The sequence below is a fragment of a genome (genome assembly GCF_019968985.1).
Source record: "MAG: Porospora cf. gigantea B chromosome Unknown PgB_NODE_42_length_56408_cov_115.256, whole genome shotgun sequence".
In the NCBI taxonomy this organism is placed as follows: domain Eukaryota; phylum Apicomplexa; class Conoidasida; order Eugregarinorida; family Porosporidae; genus Porospora; species Porospora cf. gigantea B.
Window position 1 is genome coordinate 21,612 of NW_027179012.1, and position 16,178 is coordinate 37,789.

At 54.0% G+C, this 16,178-nt stretch overlaps 9 protein-coding genes across 19 annotated transcripts; 5 read left to right on the plus strand and 4 right to left on the minus strand.

The window, feature by feature from the left end:
• Positions 1-230: 230 nt before the first annotated feature.
• Positions 231-1,868, plus strand: KVP17_000538 (uncharacterized protein; the record flags this gene model as incomplete). Its single annotated transcript, XM_068523621.1, has 1 exon — positions 231-1,868. The coding sequence occupies one exon, from the start codon at positions 231-233 to the stop codon at positions 1,866-1,868; it is 1,638 nt and encodes a 545-aa protein (XP_068374193.1).
• Positions 1,869-1,894: 26 nt separating this feature from the next.
• KVP17_000546 (uncharacterized protein) lies at positions 1,895-3,298 on the plus strand (the record flags this gene model as incomplete). 2 transcript variants are annotated; one of them, XM_068523729.1, is made up of 3 exons in its annotated part: positions 1,895-3,130; positions 3,158-3,218; positions 3,246-3,298. In XM_068523729.1, 3 exons carry the CDS (start codon positions 1,895-1,897, stop codon positions 3,296-3,298), a joined length of 1,350 nt encoding a protein of 449 aa, XP_068374203.1. The 2 variants fall into 2 exon arrangements, with proteins under 2 accessions (XP_068374203.1, XP_068374204.1); XM_068523730.1 differs by having other exon boundaries at positions 1,895-3,298.
• Positions 3,299-3,361: 63 nt separating this feature from the next.
• KVP17_000517 (uncharacterized protein) lies at positions 3,362-4,330 on the minus strand (the record flags this gene model as incomplete). The annotated part of the gene is made up of 1 exon (XM_068523406.1): positions 3,362-4,330. One exon carries the CDS (start codon positions 4,328-4,330, stop codon positions 3,362-3,364), a length of 969 nt encoding a protein of 322 aa, XP_068374153.1.
• A 63-nt stretch (positions 4,331-4,393) lies between these two features.
• On the minus strand, positions 4,394-5,204 carry KVP17_000547 (uncharacterized protein; the record flags this gene model as incomplete). Of its 2 annotated transcripts, XM_068523740.1 has the most annotated exons (2): positions 4,394-5,150; positions 5,179-5,204. In XM_068523740.1, 2 exons carry the CDS (start codon positions 5,202-5,204, stop codon positions 4,394-4,396), a joined length of 783 nt encoding a protein of 260 aa, XP_068374205.1. The 2 variants fall into 2 exon arrangements, with proteins under 2 accessions (XP_068374205.1, XP_068374206.1); XM_068523741.1 differs by lacking the exon at positions 5,179-5,204 and having other exon boundaries at positions 4,394-5,119.
• A 65-nt stretch (positions 5,205-5,269) lies between these two features.
• KVP17_000537 (uncharacterized protein) lies at positions 5,270-5,867 on the minus strand (the record flags this gene model as incomplete). 2 transcript variants are annotated; one of them, XM_068523606.1, is made up of 2 exons in its annotated part: positions 5,270-5,641; positions 5,670-5,867. In XM_068523606.1, 2 exons carry the CDS (start codon positions 5,865-5,867, stop codon positions 5,270-5,272), a joined length of 570 nt encoding a protein of 189 aa, XP_068374191.1. The 2 variants fall into 2 exon arrangements, with proteins under 2 accessions (XP_068374191.1, XP_068374192.1); XM_068523607.1 differs by lacking the exon at positions 5,270-5,641 and having other exon boundaries at positions 5,646-5,867.
• Positions 5,868-5,883: 16 nt separating this feature from the next.
• Positions 5,884-6,489, plus strand: KVP17_000535 (uncharacterized protein; the record flags this gene model as incomplete). 2 transcript variants are annotated; one of them, XM_068523583.1, is made up of 1 exon in its annotated part: positions 5,884-6,489. In XM_068523583.1, the coding sequence occupies one exon, from the start codon at positions 5,884-5,886 to the stop codon at positions 6,487-6,489; it is 606 nt and encodes a 201-aa protein (XP_068374188.1). The 2 variants fall into 2 exon arrangements, with proteins under 2 accessions (XP_068374188.1, XP_068374189.1); XM_068523584.1 differs by having other exon boundaries at positions 6,091-6,489.
• Positions 6,490-6,564: 75 nt separating this feature from the next.
• Positions 6,565-7,919, plus strand: KVP17_005180 (uncharacterized protein; the record flags this gene model as incomplete). Its single annotated transcript, XM_068514986.1, has 3 exons — positions 6,565-7,588; positions 7,614-7,803; positions 7,832-7,919. 3 exons carry the CDS (start codon positions 6,565-6,567, stop codon positions 7,917-7,919), a joined length of 1,302 nt encoding a protein of 433 aa, XP_068374208.1.
• Positions 7,920-7,945: 26 nt separating this feature from the next.
• On the minus strand, positions 7,946-10,432 carry KVP17_000531 (uncharacterized protein; the record flags this gene model as incomplete). Of its 3 annotated transcripts, XM_068523540.1 has the most annotated exons (2): positions 7,946-8,556; positions 8,665-10,432. In XM_068523540.1, 2 exons carry the CDS (start codon positions 10,430-10,432, stop codon positions 7,946-7,948), a joined length of 2,379 nt encoding a protein of 792 aa, XP_068374182.1. The 3 variants fall into 3 exon arrangements, with proteins under 3 accessions (XP_068374182.1, XP_068374181.1, XP_068374180.1); XM_068523539.1 differs by lacking the exon at positions 8,665-10,432 and having other exon boundaries at positions 7,946-8,545; XM_068523538.1 differs by lacking the exon at positions 7,946-8,556 and having other exon boundaries at positions 8,579-10,432.
• A 684-nt stretch (positions 10,433-11,116) lies between these two features.
• Positions 11,117-16,158, plus strand: KVP17_000524 (uncharacterized protein; the record flags this gene model as incomplete). Of its 5 annotated transcripts, XM_068523476.1 has the most annotated exons (5): positions 11,117-11,380; positions 11,407-13,585; positions 13,613-14,976; positions 15,004-15,922; positions 15,949-16,070. In XM_068523476.1, 5 exons carry the CDS (start codon positions 11,117-11,119, stop codon positions 16,068-16,070), a joined length of 4,848 nt encoding a protein of 1,615 aa, XP_068374164.1. The 5 variants fall into 5 exon arrangements, with proteins under 5 accessions (XP_068374164.1, XP_068374163.1, XP_068374167.1 ...); XM_068523475.1 differs by lacking the exons at positions 13,613-14,976; positions 15,004-15,922; positions 15,949-16,070 and having other exon boundaries at positions 11,117-11,449; XM_068523479.1 differs by lacking the exons at positions 11,117-11,380; positions 13,613-14,976; positions 15,004-15,922; positions 15,949-16,070 and having other exon boundaries at positions 11,521-13,593.
• Between the last annotated feature and the right edge of the window lie 20 nt (positions 16,159-16,178).

Consider the following 16,178-nt stretch of genomic DNA (forward strand, 5'->3'; position numbering starts at 1 on the left):
CGTTGAGTTAGGTCCTTGGGGTCACGTCTGTAGGAGTCGATGGAGGAGAATACGATAGCTATTTTGGGTGAGACGAGGAAATCAGGAGCTATGTTCCCATAGGTCACTGGGGTGTCTCGTATGTACCCAACCACAGGAGTATTCTGGAACTCCTCTCGTGCGACGATGCTGTAGTCAACGGCCTCGCTGTGGTAACGGATCATGTGCCAATTGCTCATTTTTCATCGTCGATGTTTAGCCAAACAGGGGTCTCGTCGTTGTTGAAAGACGGAGGACGACACTACTCAGGAACTGAGGAGGCTGTACTACGCAACGTGGAGGCTTGTGTCACGCTGACTCGCAAGCTTCGGTCCAGCATGGGGCCTCAGAGCATGCAGAAGCTTCTCGTTAACCACATCGACAAGGTTTTCGTCACCTCTGACGCCGCTGTCATGACTGAGCAAATGGAGGTCGAACACCCAGCCGCAAAGCTGCTTGTCCAAGCGGCGCAACTCCAGAATTCCGAGTTCGGAGATGGCACAAACTTCGTTATGGTGTTTGCAGGAGAACTGCTTAGCCAAGCGAGCGCGTTGATTAAGCAAGGGCTGCACCTCGCCGACATCATTCGTGGATTCAAGATCGCATCTCAGGAATCGTTGCGAATTTTGCCGGAGTTCGTCTGTTGGTCTATCCCTGAAGTAGCCGATGAAGCCAACTTGGAGAAAGCCGTTAGAACCGTTGTGGCATCGAAACGCTACGGTATGGAGGATATGGTTGCAAAGTTGGTGGCAAAGGCCGCTTGTCGGGTTTATAAGCCGGGAGCGGCTTTCAATGTCGACAATGTTCGAGTGAGTAAGGTGACTGGTGGATCTCTTGCCGCTTCAGAGGTCATCGAAGGCATTGTTCACGAGAGACCACCCACTTCTCGGTGCACATCCAAGGGCGCCTGCAAGGCGATGGCCCTTGGAGTAGGCTTGGAGACGGTCAGCACGGAAACCAAGGGGACTGTGTTGGTCAACACTGCTGAGGAGTTGATGCAGTTCACTGCTGAGGACGAAACGAAAATTGAGGCGGTAGTGAAGGCCATCAAGGACGCTGGTGTCGAGGTGATCATCGTGGGAGGAAACATTTCGGACACGGCGCAACATTATGTGAACAAGTACGACATGCTGACCATTCGAACTCCTTCGAAGTTCGAGTTGAACAGGCTGTGTAGGACTGTCGGGGCCATCCCCCTCACTTACATGCGAGCGCCTTCTCCAGAGGAGGTTGGTTTCGCCGATAGCGTGAAGCAGGTCGAGATCGGCAGTAAGATGGTGACCGTCATCAAAAGTCGCGACTCGGTGGTTTCAACCATCGTCCTTCGAGGTTCCACTAACAACATGATGGACGAGGTCGAGAGAGCGATTGAGGACGCCGTGCTGTGTGTGAAGTCTATGACGAAGGATGTGCGCTTCCTCCCGGGTGCGGGAGCGGCGGATATGGCGTTGGCTGGCCGAATTGAAGACTTCGGAAAGGTCCACACAGGGTTGGAGCAGTACGCTATTGCTGCCTTCGCGGAGGCCTTGCGTGTAGTACCCCAGGTACTTGCGGAAAACGCAGGCCACGACACAATGCAGGCCTTGACGAAGCTCCTACACGAGCATTCCAACGGTCTTACGACCGTTGGAGTGGACGTTGATGGTCCGAGCTTTTGCTTGGACGCGGCAGAGAATGGGATCTTGGACCACTTCGAAACTCGCCTGTGGGCGTTAAAACTAGCAGTGGACTCGGCCCTCACGATTTTGCGCGTGGACGAGCTGATCATGGCGAAACCTGCGGGTCTGAAGGGACCCCCCAAGGATGGCCACTGGGACGACAAGGAAGATATGATGCCGATGGGCAAGTGACCTGAATTCGTAGTGTGACTGATATCATGATTAATGACACTCGGATCCGCAACCCTCAGGAGACTGCATGCCGTTCTGAGTCAAATCTAGTGGATGCAGAGGCTTCAGAAGTCGCCGATGTAGATTGGGAGGCGAACATGACTGTGGTGCGTTCTCGAAGCGGACGCGAGCTTTACTCCGACGGAGCCTCGCTGTTCGAGTACGACCCCATGTCGTGGTCCTACACAGAGACTTCGTGGTCTCGCGCAGGGACTTATGATTCAGGGTGGGACGCTGGAGATGAGTGGGACGCTGGAGATGAGTGGGACGCTGGAGATGAGTGGGACGCTGGGGACGCTGGAGATGAGTGGGACGCTGGGGATGATACGTTTGACATCGATCACCCTGACGTGCTGCATGCACAGGTCTCCGCTGAGTTTCAGTCATTGGAGTATAGACCCACCCTCAGTCCTGAGTCGAGCCTTGCATCCCACAACTTATTTGCCGTTACCAAGAAAAAACCGTTACCTCCAAAGTTTAGAGGTGCGTCCGCGCCCATTCGGGCCATTCACCTTCCACGTGCGGCTGCCCCGCCTATCCACAGAGTGGATCCCCTATCTGCCTACTCCAATGAATGTCCCGAACTTATAGTGGCATCGTCCACTGAGAGATCGCAGAGTGTCAAAATGTTTTCGGACACGTCGAGAGAAACGCTGGGAGACGACACACTCCTAGACGAGTCGCTTCCACCAGAGACACTTTATTATTTGGAACCGCCGAGAAAGTTTCTTCCACAAGTCACCATGCCAGAAGGTGTCGAGGCACCCCCTCCCCTCCCCATCGACAGCTACTCACTGGAGGGAGTATCGGCCTATGAGACGTCTGAGCCTCTGGATTTGCAGGCAATTTTGCCTGAGAACTCGTTGGATTCTTTACCTAGGCTCCACAGCAAATCACTGTTGTCGCTAGACAACTTCATGACTTTGGAGAGTACGTTAGAGTCGCTGGACGAGGTTTCGAGCGTGGTGAAAGAGAAGAGCGTCGATGTATTAGCGGATGATGGGACCATAATCCACACAATGAGGCCTGCGTTGGTGCACGACTTGCGGTCCCGACTGCAAAACATCCCCTACGAGAGCCGTGCCCGTCAGTTGCTGTACGCAGTGGACATCTTACGCCACTCGGATGAGCTAGAAGCCCAGCCAGCAAACGAGCCTCCCAGTGGCGTCTTGACCGTGGACCGACTCCTTCACATGACCAGTGAGCTCACCGAATCTGATAGAGTGGGTCGTAACGAAACTGTTACACAGGATCTATCGGCGAGTTTGGAGGTGCCGGTCCCAGACGAGCGCCAGAGCTTATATCGGCAAAGTGGGCTGGGATGTAGGTTTCATCCAGGCCGCCGACGGAGCATCTCCTACGAGTTGTCGTCACTTGAAAACGCTGTGTAAGAATACACCTCACACCTCACACCGCCAGAGTTGGGGCCAAGACAGCGATCAGGACGACGATGGCTACACAGACGCAGATCCCAGCGCGCTGTGGTCCGATTCCCAGGCACCCACCTTTTGCCGTTTCTTCTTGTTTTCGAGGGCCTTGACAAGGTCCTTGTTTGCTTCCTCCGCGTACTCAGCGGCAGCCTGCACGTTGGCCTCGATATTGTCGAGCCTTTCCCCCTGAACGTCTACCAGGACAGCAAGGTCGACGAACAGTTGGTGCAGCTGCGCTACGCTCTTCTCTAGCATCCTGACGGCCTCGTACTTGTCTTGCACACTCGCAACAGCGTGAGCCATGTCCTCGCTAGCTGTCATGCGCTGGACGAGCACCTGCTTTACCACCTGACCGTCCCCCTGCTGGACCAGGTCGTCGATGTCCTTCTTCTCGAGCTCAGGAGCGACGATTACAAGCTTACGCCTTATCTTACCAGTGATACCCTCTTTGAAAGTCACCTGAGCATTTTGGTAGTTAAGGGCCTCAGATCGCAGTTTCTTGCTGACCGCTTGATGATTATTCTGAGCGATCAAAATCTCTCCTGCCATTGAGCCACCCGCTTGCTCTTTAGCCACCTGGATGTGATTTTTCATGTTATCCAACGCTCTCTTCATTCCAAGAACGATTCCATTCGTTCTGGTAACAAGACGGGCGACGTCTCGCTGCAAAACTGTCTCCTCATCATCTGTTGTGATTTTTCGAAGGGTGACGGCAGCTTCTTCGATGGAGACGACGGAGTCCTCCAGTATGTCCATAGCGTTCTTGAAGAGTTCCATCTGTCCGTTGATCTCCTTCATAAAAGGAGATGTCGTGTCTGCCTCCACCGAGACTCCCACGCTGTCTTTTGCAGGTTGATGCATAAGTTCACTCTTCAGTGTCAGACTTGTGTACGTGTCTCCCCACTGGTCGATCACCTCCCTTTGGAGGTCAGGCATCAGATCTACAACACCTATCAGCATATCGTCCAGAGACGTTGAGGAGAAGTCTGACATCACGAATAGAACTATTTTGTGTCGAGAAAACATCATCCTTCGAGGTTGGTTTCGGCATGAAAATTATTTCCTCTTTCGGTAGGTAGGTCGCATCAGAGAGGACAGGAAGTAGAACATCCGTTGTCCCACCGTTGCTTCAGGGTGGTCGTACGTCATGCAAGGGCATGTGACATTACGAGGTGTCTGCCCCCATGGTGCGAAAGGGTCGTCTCGGGGGAGTCTCTTGTCAACCCCTTCCGAAGTTGTTGTAGATTTGCGACTGCAAACGGAATACTCTGCAAGCGGTTTCGTTGGACCTGCGGACGGAGCCCGTAGAGGAGGTCGGGAGCTCGGACTTGATGGTGGCGAAGGGCTGGGAGTTACTGGAGGAGGAGCAGCCACCACTGGTGGAACGGGAGCTGGAGGAGTAACCACTACTGGTGGAGCTGGAGGAGTTACTGGGACTGGCGGTGTCTTTTTCGGTGGAGATCCTGGTTTCGTTGTTGGAGGCGGAGGTGGGGGCGACTTCCTCGCTGGAGGACCTGACTGCTTAGTTTTAGCCGGTACTTTGGCCTTCCTGAGGGGGACCTTCGGTTTTACAGGCTCCCGGGTGACCTTCTTCACGGGCTTCAACTGACTTTTCAGGTCGACTCCTCCCTTCAACGCTGCCGCCATTGCTAGTCCAGTAGCGCTGGGCCTCATCTCCACACGTGCAGGAGCCTCTGGTTTTGGCGGAGGTGGGGGTGCGTTGGCACGCCGATGATCCGCTTCAGCCTTCCGTTCTTGCTCTCGAGCTCTCACCTGTTCCATGTCGTTTGTGGGCTCGATTTGGCCTCGCGCTCTGCGTGAGGTCTATGGCTGCGGCGTACTTAATACTCGCGAAGAGGGCCTCCATTATAAAATCTGTTATTGCTGACTCAACTACAACTCAGGTTCGCAACGCAGAGGACTATAAATCTGTTAGACACGAGTCTTCATTTGGAGGAACTCGTGCAATGCTAGAGCTGCTTCGAGGTCGCAGAGCTCGAAGGATTCAGTTCCTCCCAGTTCTTCGAACCCAATCATAGTATGAACAGCCTGGCCGTCCTTGATTAGCATCATTGACGGAATGACGAAAATCTTCAGCCGATCACAGAGAAAGGGGGCTCTCTCAACGTTGATCTTTACCACACGTATATGGAGGTGCTTCTGGGCCAACAAGTCGAGCTTCTCGTCCAGTTCTAAACAAAGACGAGTGGCCGGGCGATAAAAATGACATAGGACGAATTGACTCTCCTTGCAGACCTGGAAAAACTCCCGTTCCTCGATGAGTTCCTTGTAGGTGCCGTGATTCTGCTTAACTGGCCACCCATGCCTCCACCTTTTCCCGATATTGTGCCATCTTCTGCCGTTGCTGCTTCAGTTGAACCATACGGCGTTGACGCAAAGCATCGATGTCGTCCTCAGCTGCTATATCTTGGTTGTTCAAAGTGAACAGCTCATTGTCCAGCTCTGTCTCCTTCTCTCGCAGCGCACGCTCGACGACGTTTCCGACCACCTGAACGACCTGTCGTTCCATAGAATTCCGTAATAAAATGGCGCGTAATGCGGAGAAAGCCCTGGGGACGCTCAACCGATGGCAGACTCTTAAGAAGGCGGTCACTATAGGGGGTGCAGGCGGGCGGAGACCGCGGTTTTCTGAGTCTGTGACAAACTCCAGTGAAGCAGAGTATTGGAGGAAGCAGGTGGAATGTCAGATCATCGTGAAAGTTAGTGAGATCCAGAACGCTGGCCTTGGCGAAATGCGTATCCGAGAGCTTAACGACCAAATCAATCGTCACATCAGAGAGAAGCATCGATGGGAGAATCGGATTTTGGAACTCGGTGGCCCAGACTACCGAGCCGCCAACGCCTCAGGCTTTGACCAAGCGGGTGTAGAACTTGCGGGCGCCGGCGGATACAAGTACTACGGAGCGGCCAAGAACTTGCCAGGAGTCCGAGACCTCTTTGAGGCCGAGAAAAAGCCACTACCTCAGCGGAAGACCAGGGCACAGCTAAGTCGGAACATCACACCTGACTACTTCGGATGGCGAGACGCAGAAGACCAGGAGCTGTTAGCAGCGGAGGCCGCCTTAGAGGCGGCGAATTTTGAACGACGGCAGCGTGAATGGCAGCTGAAGGTTGACTCTTACGACAGTTGAAGTCTTGCTTTCCAACGCAACGTGATTCGCAGTTGAAACGTTGAAAAATTAAGGCGCTTTTCCGTTGCCACAACCATGTCACGCGATCTTCGGCCGCTTAACGTCTCTGCCGACCAGATGGAACGTGGAGAGGCGCGCCGGCATTCGCACCCAGGTGTGCTCGGACCGGACTTCACGTCTCCGTTTTCGTCGAACACCATTAACGACGCGCTTCGGGACATCAAACGCGGAATGAGTTTCACCGGAGCGGTTGTGAGCTCCGGGCTCAGACTGCCCGAGATTGCTGGACTTCCATTAACCACCACGAGCCGAGAACCTATGTTGACCTTCGATGACCGCCTAGAGGAGACGACTGTATTAGAGTCCTTGGAAGCGGATATACTGAGGGATGAGTCTCATTGTCAAGGACCATACGAGAACAGCGGCGGCGACGCGCAAGTGGACTGCCTGACGATTCTCACGTTCAACGCAGGTCTTCTTGACTACCGTGTCTGCGGAATCTCGGTGTATACGAATCCTGCCTTCGCGTCGAGAAGACTGGGCCATATGCCAATATCCCTCAGGTCATCCGAGGCTGACATCGTGGCGCTGCAGGAGGTTTATGAGCACAGTCACGCGGACTCTATCATCGAGTCGCTCAGGCTAATCTACCCCTTCCACGCTCGTAGGGCGTCAGGGGGGTGTCTCTCAATGCACAACGGGCTGCTGGTTTTGTCGAAGTTCCCGATAACTACATCTAAATTTCACAAGTTCACGTCCGCAACGATCATTGAGAGTATATTTGCAAGCAAAGGCATCTTGGAGACCACGATAGTGGTGCCAGGGGTCGGTCACGTCTGCTTACTCAACGTCCATTTGGCCAGCGGCGCTGTGAACCCCGAATCGGAGCAGATGGAGAACCTTCGGAATAAGCAACTAGCCCAGGTTCTGGATATTGTCCGTTCGGTAGCACGGCGCAATGAATGTCCTGTGCTGATGGGAGACCTGAACGCGGCCCCGGACCTCTGTGGTTCCACGTATAACCTCCTTGAGTCTCAGGGGTGGGAGGACCTTTTCTATCGTGCCCAGATTTCTACGTTGTGTAAATCTCTAGGGGAAGGTGATTGGCTGGACCGTACAACCAGTAGCAGCACTCACTCAGGCTATGACGAGTCCTCTTTTTACACCTGGACTCCGCAGAATCCGCTCAACGCAGCAGGTCCTCACGCCGATTGTCAAGGTTCACGCTGCGACCACATCTTCTTGCCGCCAACGGAATTGCGTGGGGGATTGGCGGCATTCCACTGTGAGGCAGCTGGCATCATGTTTCAAGCGGTGAGTCGCCCGCCGGTCACTTATGCAGCCACGTGTGGTTATCGATGGCGGTTGTTTTGGCTTCTGGAACCCTACAAGACTTGTTACACTCTCAGATCACTACGGTGTACGTGTAAGGTTGAGAAGAAAATGACTGTGTTGATCAACTGTACAGGTCGTCGTCGTCGTCTTCGATGTTGAATCTCTTCCCACTTTGGCTGTTGTTGTTACCAGTGTTAGGCCACTGGATGCTGATACCTTCTCCACCTGTTTGTGTCTTGTACACAGGGTCGAATTTCATGCGGAATTGGTCGTACTTCCCAAGGTCTGTCACGGTCACAGATCGGCGAGCGCCAGCAAAGGCCTCCTCAAAATGTCTGCGAGTTATGTGTCCGCAGATGGCGTCGAGATCCATATCTTCCTCGCCAGAAGATTTCTTGAGTTCTTCCGCTGCAATAGCATCGCGGATAGCCGCTTTCGCAGCTCTCTGACACAACTCCGCCAAATCCGCCCCTGAGAACCCTTCAGTCTTCTGGGCCACGAAGCTAAGTGGAATATTGTCAGCGACAGGTGATTTGCGGAGAGTAGCTTGCAAAATGCTCAGCCGGGCAGCATGATCCGGAAGGGGGATGTAAATGAGCTGATCCAATCGTCCTGGCCGCAAAAGGGCTTCATCCAACAACTCAGGTCTGTTTGTGGCTCCAATAAAGAAAAGGTTCTTCTTGGGACCGACGCCATCGATTTCCGTAAGGAGTTGGTTCATAACCCTGTCACCTGAAAAAAAAATGTGTAGTCCTCAGCATCGCCTTTTATAATCAAAGTTGACTAAACGCCTAGAAGCTGAATAGCCAGTCAGACTGATAATCATCACAGGAAACCTACCGGCTCCACCAGCATCCCCATGTCCTCCTCCGCGTTGAGTACCGATCGAATCCAGCTCGTCAAAGAAGAGCACACAGGGGGCTGCCGCACGTGCCTTGTCGAATGTGTCACGCACGTTTGCCTCGGATTCACCGAACCACATGGTCAGCAGCTCCGGACCCTTGATTGAGATAAAGTTGGCGCTGCACTCGGTAGCCACGGCCTTGGCTAACAAGGTCTTACCGCAACCGGGAGGGCCGTAGAAGAGTACGCCTCGCGAGGGCGACATCCCGAACTTCTCGAACTTCTCCGGATGCTCAATGGGGAAGAGAATCATCTCCTGCAGGTTGCGCTTCACGTCCTCCAGGCCGCCGATGTCATCCCAGTGGATGTTGGGGACCTCCACCACGGTCTCACGTAGAGAGGAAGGGTTGCAGACGCCGAGCGCGTTGTTAAAATGGTCTTGCGTCACCCCCATCGAAGCCAGTACCTCCGCGTCAATAGTGTCGTCTTCCAAGTCAATGAGATCCATCTTCTCTCTGATGCATGACAACGCCGCCTCAGTGCACAATTGGGCCAGATCAGCGCCAACGAATCCATGCGTTTTCGAAGAAAGCTCCTCTAGGTTGACGTCACGTGCCAGCTTCATGTTCTTTGTGTGTATGCGGAGGATTTCTAGTCGACCGGTGTCGTCTGGAACACCGATATCGATCTCACGATCGAACCTGCCGAACCGGCGAAGAGCGGGGTCAATGGAGTTCTGCCGGTTAGTAGCCGCAATTACGACAACCTGGCCCCGTCCCTTGAGGCCATCCATGAGCGTAAGAAGCTGAGACACCACTCGTCTTTCTACTTCGCCGTTGGTCTTCTCACGCTTGGGAGCGATAGCATCGATTTCATCAATAAATATAATGGCAGGAGCGTTTTTTTCGGCCTCCTCAAAGGCCCGTCGTAGGTTAGCCTCAGCCTCACCCGCCATCTTCGACATGACCTCCGGACCATTTATGAGGAAGAAGAATGCTCCCGTTTCGTTGGCAACCGCTCGAGCGATCAATGTTTTCCCGCTGCCAGGAGGTCCATATAACAGTACACCCCTAGGGGGTTTCACACCCAGAGTACGGAAGAGACTAGGATGGCGTAGGGGAAGCTCTATCATCTCTCTAATCTGAGCCATCTGGCGTTTGCATCCGCCGATGTCATCGTAGCCGACCTCGTCCATACGTTCTTCGTCCTCTCGCTTGACAGGATCTCCCTCGCAATGGATGGCAGTGTCGGGAGCCACGATGCAGAATTCACCGGGGTCAACGCCAACAACCTTGAACTCCACAGGCCTAAAGCCTCCTCGCACCAGGAAGAGGTCCCCCTTGCGTACAGGCCTATAAGCCTCCAGAAAGTAGGGCTTTAGGTAGATGTCGAAGAGGTTTCCTGACAACCCCTCGATGGTATCATCAAGAGGCAGGACGTGGATGCGACGACCGTAGGGTACCTCAGGCGGCACCGACAACGAGACGGTATCCCCTAGACGAACTCGCAGATTCTTGCGGACAACTTTGTTCATTCGGACCTTGCCCTCCTCGGTGTCATTGTCGGTCAGACAAATGCACACAGTGTCCCGGCGTTTCTTACCCTTAATAAGGACGCAGTCGCCACGGAAGAGGTTGAGCTCGTCCATGCGTTTGGCGTTGAGCGTGACGACCGAGTTGTCGTCGGTACTTGCCTCCTCCACAATGAGCTTGTGGAGAGGCCGTTTCTTCGGCCCAGGAGAAGGAGCAGGATCGTCTTTCGTCATGCTAATTTCGAAATAAGCAAAATCCGACATTCGCCACTCATGCGTGCTTTCAAACTTCCTCATTCGTCACTCATCCTCATTTCCGTCCATGAACAGGTTAGACGCAGCCAGACAACTCGCTCTGCCTGGGTATGTCTGTTTGGTTGTTGATGTGGTGAGCCTGTTATGCTTGGCAGCTTCGTGGAGCCTGCCCTGTGACGCGCCTTTGAAACTTTGGACTGTCGTTGGCGGTGAGAACCTTTTCCTCATCTCGACGCAGTTTTCTTGGTGAGTCAGCGGAGCCCGCGTCAGCAGTCTATTCCGTCTGGGTACATGATCGAGAGGCTGAGACAGACGAAGTCACATGAGTGGGGAGGGGGCGAGATCCACACAGCATCGCAATCATCGCAGAGTTCTATTTGCTGCTGGTGAGACAGACATTGAAACTCAATTCAGGCGGCCTTCATCTGGATGTCTCTAGGCACTTTCTGGGTCACATCGGCAGAAACCTGTTCCCAGACCTGCCCTCTAATCTGGTGGTTGGCCTTCTTGGTGGTGACGACGACGTGGCTGGGACTCGTGACGATGATTCTCACCATGCTGAGCTGGGTGGTGGTCAGCGTGAGCGAAAAAGGGGTTACGCACCAGATGCTCTTCTCAGGAGGTAGACGGCAATTGTAGTGCGTGACTTACATAAAATCAGTCATGCGTGTAGAGCTATGGCTTTTCTTACCGTTGGCCTTGGCCAACGAACAGGTTGTGCCGTTCAAAGCGGCGTCAGCAACGTCAACTAACGTGGGCACAGACCCAACCGAATTCGAGGCGAAGAAGGCGCTAGACCATGGATCAGGGTACTGGTGCTCCTCAGGCAACCACAGCAAGATGGACATTGTTGTGTGGACTGGTGCATTCAGTCGCCCACAGCCAATAAGTGGACTGGAGTTGGCGTGGACCTACAGTCCTGAGGAAGTGAGGCAGATTGTTTATGCACACAGATACTCGTTGCCATTAGCCCAGATGGCAAATCAGAGAGTGTGATTCAAAACTGGCGGCGAACCCCCAACAACCAAGCAGCGTTCACAGAGTCAATCACGTTCAAGAAGACGTACATGGCCCAGTCAGTTAAGCTCAAGATGCGGGGTGCTCCTCACATCTACATGGGCCTGAAGGAAGTGAAGGCCTTGCAGAGCGGTGACGTCCCCAAGCTGCTTGTCAGCGGGATCCAATCTCCAGAGGAGGAGTACTGTATCCACGTGGCGGACGGACGAATCACTGAGGAGTTCGCGCCCATCACGCTGGATACGTGCACCTATGGCGTCGCAGCGTTCGACGGACGTGATATGTGGAGATACAACCAGAATCTGCAGCTGCAGCTCGTCGTGGCCATGGATGCCAAGGTTCGTCCTTTGTGTATCGAGGTTCGGGATGGAGTGTCGAAGAACGGTGGAGAACTGCAGCTGAACATCTGCAATCTAAGTCTACAGGAGGGAGATGGACGCAGTCAATGGTTTTTCGAAGCAAACGATCAGCTGCGGTCAGGTTTAAAGGCTCCGGAGGATTCACGGTTCTGTTTGACTTTTGAAGGCGCGAAGGCTGGGATGATGGATTTGCAAAAGGAGGGCGAGGGCATCTCCGCCCGAGCAAGCAGCTCGGCCAGCGAGAGCCACGGAGCTGAGAGTGGGATCGACGGTAAAACTACAACGTATTGGAGTTCTATGGCCTTTGCGGACTCTGGCCCCCATCTTGTGGAGTATTCCATAGACCTGGGTGCCAGACAACGCTTGTCTAAGATCCAGGTAGACTGGGAATACCCCCCTTTCACCTACGATGTGGAGGTCTCAGACGACAACGAGCACTTTGCCGTTGCAGAGTCTAACTTCGCCAACGCCTCGAATACCACAATAGACGATGTGGGCGGCACACAGGCACGTTACATCAAACTCAAGCTGAAACAGCCGCATCCTACTCTTGGCTACTTGCCCTTGCCAGGGGGGCTGGGCACGAAACAGTACGTGTACGGTATCCGAACAGCCAAGATTTTGGTCAACCGACTGAAGCCGGTCGTGAAGGACTGTCGGGAGAGTGCGAAGTCGGATGACATGCGGGATAAATTCTTCCGAGTGTCCACTGGAGATATAGACACGTTTGCCATGCGAAAGATGCTAGGAGCGGAGGACGACGTGAAGAGTCGTATGCGAGCCCTCTCCTATGCCGTGGGTCATGTACTCGACACGGTTCCTAAAGCTGAGGAGTGCTCAAAGGAGAACAAAAAAGACCTGAAGGACGTGGAAGACGACCATAAAGTGCTCCAAGGGATGGGACTGGAGCTTCGGACGTTGCAAGAGAACCAACTCCGTAATAGCCAGCTGAAGGGCTCCTTGATGAACGCCGGTGACGCCCGTAACATCCCGGCAGCATCGTGTACATCCATAAAACGACGGACTCCCACTGCTGTAACCGGCTTTTATTTCGTGGAACCACCATGCACCAAGGAGCCCCTTCGAGCATTCTGTGACATGGAATCCGGAGTGACTCGCGTGATTCTGCATCGGAAGAGCCAGCCCGGACTTTCTTCAAAGATTTCCTCCGTTGATGATGTGATTCGTACATGCGCTGAAGTCGGGTTGGTCCCTGTGACCTTGCAGTCACCAGCAGACGTCAAACAGCTGACCAACGCCCTGGAATTGCTGGATGCAATACCCCGGCCAAGTTCCCTGGTGCCGATGGCCTTCGACTTCGGCTGCGTTACTGGCCAATGCGAGGGCGTTTGGAAGTCAGCGTTCGATAGAACGGATGTGACGAGCTCACTCGTCAATGTGGCATCTGCGGAGAGCATTCTGAGCAGCTTCGGTATGCCTGTTGGAGGAGTCATGGGTGGCGACCATGACGAAGAACTCGGATTTGCAAAATGGAGTAACCTTTCAGCATCCGACGTCTCGGCCTTGGTGTGCGAATTCCCAGAGTCGCCCTCGACCTTCGAGACTGCCCCCATCTCATGTGAGACGACCGGCGAAGATATTCTCTTCGACGTCAACGATGTGGTCACCACTGTGAATGTGATCTGCCCCCAGCACTGCCGTGACACAAGCGATGCGGTGGTATTTGGCAACCAGATCTACCACCCCTCATCATCTGTTTGTCGAGCAGCTGTCCATATGGGACTTAAGTCCAGCAGTGAGTAGAGGGCCGCCTGTCAAACAGCCTCTATGTTTACCTTCATGGTTCAACGTGCACCTCTCGAGAAGGTTGAAGGAACAATGGCCAACGGCATCCAAGCGCACACAGCTCCAGAACTTTCCACAACGGTGTTCAGACTCGCGCCCCGGAGTGAGCCGTGTCCCATTGAGCTCTACGAATTGCAGTCTCAGCCTACGTATTTGCCTGAGACTGAGGAGGAAGATGAGCCGGAAGAGAATGTGTGCTCGGCGCTGGCAGCAGGCCGAAAAGCGAACGCTGAAGCCAAGAAAGAGCGGACCGCTGAGGAAGAATCGGAGGATCCAACAGTCAACCCTTCAGAAAAGCCGACGCTGGCCCACACGTCACTTCTGGAGCTGAAACGAAGCCCTGTTGATGATGAGGAAGCTGAGCAGCTGGAGACGGACAGCTTGGATGATGAGGATTTGCAACACGACATCGCTGAGAGCGGGTTCTTGCAAGAGGAAAATGCTGAGGAAAATGCTGAGGAAGAGGGGGATGAGGAGACTGCTCCGTCTAGCCCTCACAATGGACCTCTCTCTGAGGAACAGGCCGATGAGTCCAGTCCTCACAATGGACCTCTCTCCTTCGACCCCACCAGCCGTCCAGGGCGTTTCGAGGAGGAGAAGTCTGGAGGTTCTGAGGAAACTTTGAATGAGCAGCAGCAGGAGCTCGTCACTAAGACTCTGAACACAACAGACCAGATACATGGAGTGGACCCGATGCTGGCGTTTATCGCCCAGGAAATGGCTGCTTCTGCGCTGACTGCAGGTCGCGACGCAGTGAAGCCCGCTGAGGAGACGCACCGACAGCTGGATCTGGAGTCAATATCGACCATGTCGCAGGGTGATGACCAGGTGGACAAGTTCATGAGCATCGTCTCTGGGCTTGGAGGGCAGCTGGAAGGTAGAGATGCCGAGGTGCACAGGTTGAACGACAGCTACACCTCGACTTCTGGTTTTCTGAGCTGGTCCATGGAGGAGGTAAGGACTGCAGATTCCTTTGTGGTTGTGGATCAGGTACGGAAACTGAAAGCTCAGTGGTCCTTCGTCGCTGGTGTAGGGAGTAAGAAGAGCCGAATTGCTCTCGACACCAAGGTGCCCACACCTGTCGTGCAGGGTGTAGCTCAAGGTGCTCTATACCTCCTATCTGACAAGCGATTCTATGAAACTGAGTCAAGCGTGCAGGTAATCGCAGCGAGTGAAGCTGTCGTGGGCCTTGCGTTCCGGGCCGTCGACAAGCGTAATTTCTATCTGGCTGCCTTGGAGATTGGGAAGCCCCGTGGTCGCTTTTGTCTGTACAGAGTTGTGGATAACGCCATGGATTTATTGATGGCGACTCCCGTAGTTGTGGGGCCTGGAGTGTATAGTGTAGGTGCCTCTGGCTGACTGAACCAGATTAGGGCGACAGCGGTGAAGAACCGGCTGACCGTTTGCGTGAATGATCGGAAAGACTTGCTCCTCGACACCTTGGATGGATCCTTCACGGCTGGTTCTTCGGCGTTGTGGGTATCCGCAAGCGAGAGTCCCATGGTCTTCATGAAATGGCAAGTCCTATCTCTGGCATGCCAGAAACCTGAGGCGCAAGTGATGCCACCTCGGCCACCATCCTGCTCCATTCGCCGAAACGTTGAGGACGGAGGTCGATTTGATGAAACCTTTTCAGTTTCGAAACTAGATGACGAGGACAACGTCGACGATCACCAAAGTTGGTCGTTTGAAAAGAACAAAGCGGGAAGAATCTCAGTCATTCGATTCAGACCCCAGCAAGACCCGCTCAGTCCTCCGTTGTCGTTGGCTGCCATACATGGCTCGACGTCTTGTCACCACGGCGTAATCTCCTTATCGTTTTACCTGGAGGAAGCAGGAGCAATTGGAGGGCTAGTTGTTGGTCACGGTCCCAAGACCTATACGGCTCTGATTTTTGGCGCTCACCAACAACCCAAAATTGTTCGCCGTACGACTGACCGAAAACTCACCTCCCACGACCTAACCCCGCTCACTCAGATGCCGAGTAAGACCTGGTCACACATCCGAGTCGTCTTCTGCCCAAAACGGCTGGAGGTGGTGCAGGAGTTGCCCTCCGGTGAGACAGCACGAGCCTTCGTAGACATGGCCTCTCGTCCAATGGAGAGCGACGGAGTCGGACTCGTTGCAGGCTCAGGCCAGGTGCTCTTCGATGATCTCGTGCTGGGGCCTCGGGTCATACACCAAACAATCCAAGGTGGACACCTCATGGACTTCAGGCAAATGTCCAGCGATGTGTGCTCATCCGCGTGGCACTGGACCGATCGAGACGCGGAATGCTTAGCAATCCGTGGGCAGCGGTGCCACAGAATGGAGTTTTGCGGGACCTGCTGCGGATTCCACAAACCACAAACGTTCTCACGGTGCCTGTCCAGCTGCCAGATGAACGACCAGAAGTCTCAATTCTCACGACAAAGCTACTTGACCGCTACGGCTAACTGTGTGCGAGGCTCGGACTGTCAGCAGTGCTGTGTCAGCTCATTGTCGGAACCGGACGTGAGTCGCTGCGTTCACATGTGTGGTTGAAACCCGGATTCAAATTCGTT